Genomic DNA, 10,136 nt, shown 5'->3' with positions numbered 1-10,136 from the left:
AAAGAAACATCTGCGGAGCTCAAAAGCAGAAACTCTGTATCCGTGTGTACTAACGTCCATCATCTTTTACATTTCGATTTTTTCTTTACATTTGATCTCATCACTGTTCCAGCGTAGGCAGAAAATTCTTTATGAGAAAACTCAGAACTCAAGGATACGGGATCTGAGGGGAGAGGAGAGATTCTGGTACAAATTCAAAACGCATTGGGAAAAATAAATCTATGGAACAGCTCATTTTCTCTCCCAGACTGGCTTCTGTGTGATCGTCTGTGACTGCAGCTGCTCCGATGAGGTTTTCAACCTGCAGGGTTATAATGACCTGCCAGGTGCTAAGCACGACAGAAAAGAAAGGGAAAACTCTCTGCATCAGGCAGTGGAGCCTTTCAGTAGTGTCCCAAAGGTCTAGCAGAGATGGATGGAATTTGAAGGGTCCCAGCAAATCCAGCCCCTCTGTGTTGTTCCTCTGGAGCTGACACTTCCCAGCATCCCCGACCAGGCTTTGGGAGTCCCAGCACAGGCCCCCTGGCACATCCCACTGCTGCTTCAAGTCCCCTTTAAGCATGATTATTTTTTGGGGGGGTTACGAGCACCCAAAGCCAGCAGAACTGGCCTCAACCACTTTTGGTGGGATCTCTTCTTCACCAAACTCCCAGTGTGAAAACCCAGCCTAAGGCTCAGCTCCGCATCCCCTCAATCTCTCCAAGGAACTGGGCTTGGATTTGCCAATAGAGCTGGGCAGAAATGCTGTTGTCCTTACTGGCTATCCCAATTGCAGTGATTGCTGAAGAAACAATTGAAAGAAATTAAAGGAATGAGGAGAAATTAAATAAGAGCTGCCAGCTTCAACCAAGGGATGCTCAAACCCCTTATCAATGATTTGCTTTAATTAACTCCAACAAAGTCATTAACACCACATTGATATAGTAGGATTCTTTTTAATTGAGTTATAGAATGTAAAAACCTTTCTAAACCCAGAAACTCTTTTAAGAGATATACAGGGCACAGCTGCAGAGAGAATCTGGGGATTCAAGGCAAAAATCCCGAAGTTTTCAGTCTTTAGCATCTTCCACTATTTCATCATTGACAGCAAACATGGCTTTAGCCTCAGGAAGACACAGCTGTAGACCTTGGTCTCACCTCAGCCTTTCAGCAGGTACAGTCTTCAGGGAGAGAGAAGAAAATGGGTCAGGACGGACAGCCTACTTCCAGAAAAACAACATAATTCATAAAGCTAATGCTTTATGAAGCAGAGCTGTAAGAACTTCCCCAAAGGTTCATTTCCCTGCGGGCTGAGGGCTCCAAGTTGAAGCACAGGCTGGACCTCCCATGGACAGACTACAGAAATCCCAGAAGTAAAAGCTACTCAGCCAATTCCATAAAACATTCCAAAATTAGGCTCCCAGGATGCAACCATCTCTTCTCTCACCTTCAGACATCCAGAATGAGGTTTATTGCTTTTAAGCAGCATTCAAAAACTTATTAGAGCAGAAACTGCCTCACAAGTGACACTGCAGTAATGGAAGCTCCTCTGGCAGGTCTGTCAATAACAACTGTTTCAGTTACCTGTACAGAAAAGGATGTAAGACCCATCACAACAGGCTGAAGTGGAGCACTACTTCAAAACAGGGCAGTGAAGGTGGAGGGCAGAAGCTTTTCGAAGAGAAGCAGCGCCTACCAATGGGGTAGAATGGGGAAATTAATTCTGAGTTTTTGGAGAAAACTTTTTAAAGCTTTTTTAAAGCACGGTAGTAAAGCCAAGTAGTGTTGGGTAACAAAGGAGAAAAAAAAAAAACAAACCAAAACCAAAGCCCAAACCACTTTTGGAGATTATTCTTGCTTTATACCACAACTGCTTGCTTTTATTGAAAAACACTAGGTGGAACACTCATACTGTATGAGAAACACTGACAATTAGTCAAATGCCCAGAAAACCAAACACAACTGAAATACCAGCATTAACACAACAAAACTGCTGAATTAATTTCTCAAATATATAGCAAGCCTTGCTTAAAGGAGTGTCACCATCAGCCTGGTTTAGTTTCCTCCCTTTGGAGCTGTAAAACAACTGACCTTCAACACCGGTGCAAAAAAAGCCTTTTCTTACATATTTTAGCCCTGAACTTGCAACAAACCCCCACCAAACTAACAATTCACCAGATACGGTTATTGAGTCATTCCAGTCTTTGAACACAAATCAAGCTAAAGCTATGGAGACAAGAAAAAGAAAAGTGACTTCATGCTGTTCTTTTGGAAATTACAGAATCACAGGGAGGTTTTTGATTTGCTTAGGAAAATGCATACCCAGTTCAGTAGATAGTGAATAGCAGGGAAAGCAGGAGATAAATGCTTTTGTTTCAGAGACAAAAATTTAAATAAACCTTTCTATTAAACCACAAGTCTACAGGACTGGTCAGAAGACTTTATTAAGAAGAAAACCCCTGGTGTATCATCTTCAGGGACAGAAGAGGATCTCCTTGGCTGGGACACAGCCTCAGTCAGCACTGCTCCCCCACAGGACAGGCCACCCACGGCTTTCAGCTCTCTCACAGCCTTTGAAATGTTCCCACAGATCCCAGAGGATAACGGGGCCAAGTTTCACATTTGCCTTTCTCCCGCACTTCAAGATGTATTTCCTCTCAGACCTGCCTGTGCAGAGTAGCCCCACGGGACTCAATCGTGGTCAGTCTTGTCTCCAGAGCATTCAGTATCTTATCTACCTGCAAAAGAACCAGGGAAAGGCACTTGGTTACACACAGAATTTGACAACACAAAGAGCATGTGTGGATGTCAGAAAGGGCTCAAATCTGATCTCACATCACCAATTCTTTTCATATGATTCTTTCCCTGCTACATTCATCCTTTGAAAGCTGACCCAACTCTAACATTCACTGTGCCCACACGGTAACTTTTTCCAGCTTTGGTAAGCATCAAAGCCACACACTCAGCTTTTGCTGGGCAACCTTCATCTTCCATAGTCAACTTCCTTACCCTATTTGCTCCAAATTCTCCCTATCTGCAGTCACAAGATTTTAGGAAAGCAAAACATCAACCTGATTTATGATGTAGTATTTCAAGACAAAGTTACAGCAAAAGCATTAAGTCCATTTGCACAAAAGGCAGAAGAAACATGACTAAAAGTGAACTGAAGATCTGGAGAAGTGAATCAGAACTAGCTAGAAACAATATATCAAATTACTGAGACATAAATAGGAACCTAATGCTGTGCTTGATAAACAGAAATTGGCAATTACCATGAAAACTGAAGGAAAAGTTACTGAAAATCTTGCATAACACAAGACACCAGTGACATGAAGCAGTCCAGGACATGTTACAATGCACTGAATTGCTCTGGGTGAAATAAGCTGTTCTGCAAAAACTATTGAAGCATATTAAGGTTTCACAGAAGCAACTTAAACAAAGAATGATATAACATTAAATCTCACCTCTTGCAGCACCTTGAAGCTCAACTTTCAAGAATAAGCGGTTCCTCGTGAGGAGCAGCTTGCTTCTCCGAGCTTCCTAGAATATAGCCGAGATGCCACAGTTTAGATCATGCACTTCCCACAAAAATCCAAACACAGCACTCCTCCAGAACCCTGAGAGACAGCCATGGATTCTGAGGTTACAGGGTACAGTGAAAAATTGCACAGACACCGAGAACACTGCAGCGCTGGCTGCGAGAAGCAGCATTACTCTCCAAGAAAGTGCTATAGGCTGCAGCCAGGTAAGCGCTTCAGAGAATTTTACTAAGCAAAGTATCATAGCTGTGAAATGAAGAAAAAAAACCCCAAAATCACTGTCCAGAGTATGAGGGTGAACATTCACAGCAATACAGAAAAATGAATGGGAACTTAGAAAAAAAACAAAACAGAAGATATTAAAAAAGAAGAGACATTAAAACTAGTCCAGATGAACAACCACTGTCTATTAGAACGATGCTTGTATAAAAGAACTCTGGCATGGAGCCTTAATTCCGGATGTAGTTATTGAAGAATACTTTAAGACCACTTTTAAGTGCTATAAATCAACTAAACCCAAGCATGCTTTCATTTTATAGGCAGATTTTAAGACGGCTGAGTGAGAGTCTCAAGCACAGACTCACTTGTCAGATTTGCCTTTGCCCACCTTAGCAAGGACAGAGCAGATGTGGCCAGTACTGGTCAGAGCCACCCTGAGTTCTGCCTGAGCCCCTCTGGCCACACTTCCTGCTGATAATGCTGACTCCTAACAGGCTCCAGCCAGGCTTATTTGGAACTTGGTTTCTCTGCTCTTCCAATCAAATCAGAAGGAATCCTCCTGCGCCCTGGACCTTTTATTTTTTTATGATATTTTCTTGGCTGGAATGCAATTTCTCATACAAAAGGCAGGCCTGGTTGTTTTGCTTGGCTTTTTTTTTTTTTTTTTCCTAGGATTTGCCTTACACAGGTGACTTTCCTCACAGTTGAGCACTATGATAACAAGAGCAGCAGTACAGAAAGAGCTCTGTCCCAGTAACACTCTGGGACAGAGCAGCGGAAAAAAACTACCTCTAGACTTGCCAGAGATATAACAGGAGTAGCCTGAGTGCGATGCCTGGCGAGTGAAGTGGAGCTGCCAGGCTGACCCATAAATATAATAAATAATATATTTATTTATAATAATATATCATAAAATATATAATAAAATATAATAAATAATAATAAATAATAATAAATAAACCGATCTCTCTTGTAGTCGAGATTCCTTGAGGTGCACCTGTAGATACCACCAAGTGTCTTTGAACAGTCTGAGCAGAATAAGGTTTCTACCATGCTGTGAGAAATAACATTTCTTCAGAAGAAAATAAAAGGAAGCATCTCTCTATATTCATTTTCTAAAGGTAATCATGCGTTAGAATTTTTTTAAGCATTCATTCTTGCTTTATACAGTGTAAATTATGAGCACTCATCTTTCAGCCTGAGTTTGCAACAGCTCCTCAGGCTGACTGACCTCGGCAAGACCATCAGAATCACTAAATTGGGGAAGGGACCTTAAAGCTCATCCCATTGCACCCCCTGCCACAGGCGGGAACACCTCCCACTGTCCCAGGGTGCTCCAAACCCTGTTCAACCCGGCCTTGGACACTTCCAGGGATCCAGGGGCAGCCACAGCTTCTCTGGGCATACTGTGCCAGGACCTCTGCACCCTCACAGGGAAGGATTTCTTTCTGATATTTCACCTAAACCCATCTTCCTTCATCCTAAGGCCATTCCCCTTGTCTATCACTACACGTCCTTGTGAGAAATCCCTCTCCCTTAGGCTATAAGCCGCTTGCACAGACCACCCTGAAGAAGTGTTCTGGGCGCTCTCGGGGGCACATGAGCACTCCGGACCCTTTAATGGCCTTGTCCTCAGCACCTTTCCCGGGAACCTCTTGATCTCTGATGCTGTAGAGCGACATTTGGTGCTGCTGGGACCAGGCGAGTTATGAGCTGCTCCTCCGATTCTCTAATTTTAAAGTTAGGGCAGATTATTAACCCCAAATCCCACCAGGGAAACCACAAACTGCTTAGCTAAGCTGGATGTAAGTCCCCAGCATGTGGCCAGCGTAGCAAACCCCAAAATTCAGGAGTAAACCTTTCCCTTGTTCTCTCCTTAATAACGTTGTCCTACCATTTGATCACCTGGTGCATAACAGAGGTGACATTTGTGTTATAGCACTTCCTGGCAATTGATAGGGCATTTCTTTTTCTTCAGCTGCCTATTTTCTTGAAATTTGTAGAAATTGTGCTTCTGAGATAAGATGCTCACCCTTTGTTAAATTCGATTTAAATTTGCTGACATTTTTTTTGCAGAGGAAATTACCCCATATGTGCTTATGAATGATCTCACCAGCCTTATTTCCATTAAAAAGAAGGGTAAACTGATCTTGTGTTGACTTTTTTGTTCCACTTGTTCTCTCCCCCTAAAGAACTGGTGAAGTCTGCCACCTTTGAGATGCTTTTATATTCAAAGGAGATGAAAACAGACATTTTTCCATGTCAGCAGCCTAGGAGGAATAGAGTGTGCATCCTCTTGGTACTATTATTCTTCCTTCTCCAAATACCAGTGGGAGAAGAGCGGGTTACAAGTTCTAATGAAAACACCAAGGGAAATCATTCCATAGCTGGTTAGGGTTTTTTTCTTGTTTTGACTAAAAGCACCAGTCAAGCAATGAATGTACTTTGCAGGTTTTCCTGTCTTTGCATAATATTTACATTCTTACACCTCAAGAAGCCGCTGCTGGGATTATTGGCTTCTGTGCTCAGGGTCATGGCTGGGACAGCCCAAGGGAATTAAAACAGTAGCCATAACCCTGGGATGGGATTGCAGCTCCCTAACTCAGTTTTGCCTGCCTTTGGGTTTTTTTATTTTTTTTAATGTGAAACAAAGACCTGAGTCTCTGCACTTCTTTTCTTCTGTTATGTGGCTGAAACTTTGTGAGACTGAATTTGTCGCATGAAAATGAATCTAAACCCAGATGAAAAGCCATGGTCTTGCTTTCTGTTTGTAATGTTGTGCATCCCTCTCCATTTTGTATGAAAGTAATGAAAAATCTAAATTGGCCCATGAACTAATAGGCTATTTAAAAACATAAATAAAAAATAGGCAATATAAAAACATGCACAAAAGGTGATGGTAAAATTTAGCAATAGGAAAGCTTTTTATAGATTGGTAAAATATAAAAATATGTTTTTCCAGTTAAAAAAAAAATAAAAATAGTAATTGCAGAATTTAAACCCAGGAAATTTTGCTTCAAGCTCTACCTGAGCCCTGGAGCCAATTTATTTGGCTTCAGTGAATCCCAGGAAATGTATTAAAACTGTTTTTAAAAGATGAAGCCAAAATAGTTCTGATAGGAAATTCTATAAACCCAAACTCTTGATTTCTGTCCCAGTGGTGTGGAACACTGCAAAACTTTGGGCTTTTCGAAATGATGTCCCTGGGCAAAGGAAGAATAAAATAAGCTGCCCCTCCCCACTGGTATTTCTCAGTATCCCAGCTAAAACTCATGTTTCTGATAAGGGTACAGCTGGGCCAGCTCTGGTTTTGGGTTGAAAAGGAGCTGGGATAATTCCCTTAACCTCCTTGTGGCTTTGATGATAACTCATACTGAACTTTTTCACAAAGAAACAATCAGACATACTGGACCTGTTTCAAAGAATACAATGTTTTCTGTACTTTCAGAGGAAAGATTTCTCTTGGTCAATATTTGTCTCCGGAGTCAGCGACCCTTCTTTTTCCACCTCCTCTAAAGCGAGTCACTGGCTGTGAATCCAGGGCAGAGCACCCAAACTTCCCAAGGCCACCACCACCACAGTGATCCCAGGAAGGAGCATTTTTGAAAGAGTGGCCAGATGTCCTGTGGGGGCGGGAGCAGATTAACCCCCTCCCTCAGTGAGCCCAAGGCTCAGGCAGTAATTGGTACAGCACTGCAGCATTCATGAAAGAATAGCTCCCTTTGCTCTCCCAGCCGCCTCACCCTTCCACTAAACCAGCTGTGAAAACACTTTAGCACTGGGAACCCTCTTGTTCCTTAAATAAACCATTTGCTCCTGGCAGAGCAGGAAACATCTTGCACTATTTTATGGTGGTTGCAGGGTCACTGCAGCTGAATAGGACAATGGGCACATGCTCTGCCACTGCACTGATGTGCTGGGAGGGTCACGGGCACTTTGCAATAAACTTCCCTTGCTATTTCTCTTGGTATGGAATGCTTTCAAGGCTGGAATTCCCTTCCTGAGGGCCTCTCCATAAAGATCCTGCAGGATTAGCCAGTAACCACTCAAGCTTCCAGCACCATGGTTGTGTAAAAGAAACCATAGTCAAGTATCTGCACAGTTCTAGTCACCAGAACACTCTCTGGAGGCTTTTCCCAATCCCTCCCTCATCCCTGTTGCCATACACAGTTAGGAGGCTCCCAAGACCTTTAACAAATTGGCATTTATATTCCTCTCTCTAAAAGGAGAAACTGAATTAATCAAATGACACACCTTTACTAGAGATGATAAATCATCTTGCTGTGGTTTTTTTCCATGCAAAATGCATGTGACAGAATTACCGTGCTGTGTCCACAGACTCCACTGTCATTGCCTTTTGGGTCGGCCTTGCTGCATTTGTGATGTTTCTTTTCCTTATTTTACTGTGTATGTCCTGCTCTGGATCAATGCCAGCAAAGTAAGTATAACCAGAGCGAAATTAAGTAGATACTGGTGTGAAAAAATAACCTGCAGGAAATATTCACTGCCTCAAGTGATCCAGCTATTATAAACACACAACGTTTATCACTGCACAGAAGTGTTACTTTCTCTGTCAGTATTTAGTTGGAGTGTCTCTTGACCTACTGCTCCTCCTCCTCATCTGACCAGTGTCAGGAAAATTAATCCACAAACACCAGGTTTATGTCCAAAATGGAGACAGAGAAGTCCTTTTACTATATTTCAATAAAGGGAGAGGCCATAGGGCATTCCCCTGGGGTCTCTCAAATTTTTGGAGGGCACAGCCTCCTTTTTATCCCAATCTCCTGGCCACATGTCCCTCTCTCTTTCTCCACTGGCTGAGGTACTTGAGAGGCACAGACTTCCCAGAATGCCTGATACCTAAGATTCCCCTCTAAAGTATAACCCTCCCTCTTAATTTTTAATTCTTAGGAATTTATGGTGTTTCCCCACTGTCTCTTTCATCATTCAATATCCAATTTCATTTATCAGCAAACCTACAGTTTGTTTGCAAAGGCAAATATCTTTTTTTTTTTTTCCATTCATCAATCAGTGGAATCTTTTCCATTGATTCTTTTATCTCTCAGTGCTAGTTTTATTTACCAGCAGACCTACAGCTTATTTGTAAAGACAAAACCATCATTCCTCTCAAGAGGAACCCTGCATCCCTCTGACTTACTCCATAGTGTGGGCACGACCAGGGGCCCTCCAGTGCAGATGCCTGGGGCCAGAGCCTCTTGGCTTTGCCTGCTCAAACACCAAAGCTTCTGGCCGATTTAAATGGTTTTTCCTTTCCTGAAGGAGAGGAGAAAAAAACCAATTAAGCCCACTGTGGAAGTCAAAGGATCCCGGCTTTCACACCTCCCACTTGATTGCTCACTACAGGGATTTCTGGTATAGAAACCACTGAAGTGGACTTCAGTAGCTGAGCTGCAACACAAAGCTGCTCACAGCAAGCAAAGGCAAAGAGGTGCATACAGCACCAAGAAGAAGCGCCTGGGCTTTGGGGAACACAACTTTATGTAAAGTTCCAGAGCCAGGGGACGACATTTGGGAACAGTCCTTGCTGACTGTGATGTCCTTTAACTCTGTCTAGCCTCTGTTCTAGGTTAGCCTCTCAATGCATCAAGTGGAGACAATTCAGGCTTCAGGAGCAATAGGAGACCACGAATGCCTGGTGGCAGTAGCACCACAGCCCCGTGGTTTGCACTCTGGGCACCGCGGCCTCACACGGGCAGGACAGGCAAGAGGCGGAGGCACCCAGGGAAGGCGGGAGGTCCCCGCTGCGGTACGGGACGTCAGAACAAGAGGCACCCACGGAAGGCGGGAGGTCCCCGCTGCGGTACGGGACGGCAGAGCAAGAGGCGGCGACACGGAGCGGAAGAAGCCGCGGCGCGTGCATTCCCGAGGCATTGCGCGTGCGTCGCTGCGGCCGCTCCTTGCACAGCACGGTCTTCCGGGTCAGCATCATCGGGGCACTGCGCACGTGCAGCGTCGCCCCGGGCGGCTGCGGTAGCTCCGGTCAGCCAGCAGGGGGAGGCAGCGAGGACCCCAGACGCAGCTTCTCACTGCACTGCGCGTGCGCCGCTCTCCGAGTGGTTGCTAGTCTCTTTGCGGCCTGCCACCTATGTGCACGCGTTTTTTGCTGTGTGCTTTTATGTTTGAGTTTTATTACTGCATTTTAATCGTACATGCACAGCATGTGGACTTCATGTGGACGCGTGGGGTCCTCTGTGCTGCACATTTGCAGCCTTCTTATTTGCAGTGCTAATGAGCAGAAGAGCCCAGCCCGTGCTTGGGTTTGGAAGGAGTGCAGCAGTGCTCAAGAGGGACGTTTGAAACAAGGCAAGTCAGCGCAGTGCAACCTGTCAGGAGAGGGTGGCACAGAAAAAAAACTACTTCACACACAAAAGTCAGAAC

General features: G+C 44.1%; 1 protein-coding gene across 1 annotated transcript; it reads right to left on the bottom strand.

The window, feature by feature from the left end:
- Positions 1-915: 915 nt before the first annotated feature.
- Positions 916-9,703, bottom strand: LOC111943599 (uncharacterized). Its single transcript, XM_086896590.1, has 4 exons — positions 9,535-9,703; positions 8,896-9,011; positions 3,444-3,519; positions 916-2,717 (listed from the first exon to the last, which is right to left on the bottom strand). Exons 1-3 carry the CDS (start codon positions 9,685-9,687, stop codon positions 3,471-3,473), a joined length of 318 nt encoding a protein of 105 aa, XP_086752716.1. The 5' UTR covers positions 9,688-9,703; the 3' UTR covers positions 916-2,717; positions 3,444-3,470.
- Between the last annotated feature and the right edge of the window lie 433 nt (positions 9,704-10,136).

Source organism: Cyanistes caeruleus, chromosome 7, assembly GCF_971803275.1.
Source record: "Cyanistes caeruleus chromosome 7, bCyaCae1.hap1.1, whole genome shotgun sequence".
NCBI classification, from domain to species: Eukaryota; Metazoa; Chordata; class Aves; order Passeriformes; family Paridae; genus Cyanistes; species Cyanistes caeruleus.
This window is presented reverse-complemented; position numbering and strand designations above follow the sequence as displayed.

What these genes read in the sequence shown, in the direction of transcription:
- LOC111943599 (XM_086896590.1), bottom strand. Translation starts at nt 9,687, where the DNA reads ATGATGCTGACCCGGAAGACCGTGCTGTGCAAGGAGCGGCCGCAGCGA. An exon ending in GCGGGGACCTCCCGCCTTCC is followed by an intron (nt 9,012 to 9,534) that starts GTGGGTGCCTCT and finishes CCTCTCCTTCAG; the next exon opens with GAAAGGAAAAACCATTTAAA. An exon ending in GGTCGTGCCCACACTATGGA is followed by an intron (nt 3,520 to 8,895) that starts GTAAGTCAGAGG and finishes GCTATATTCTAG; the next exon opens with GAAGCTCGGAGAAGCAAGCT.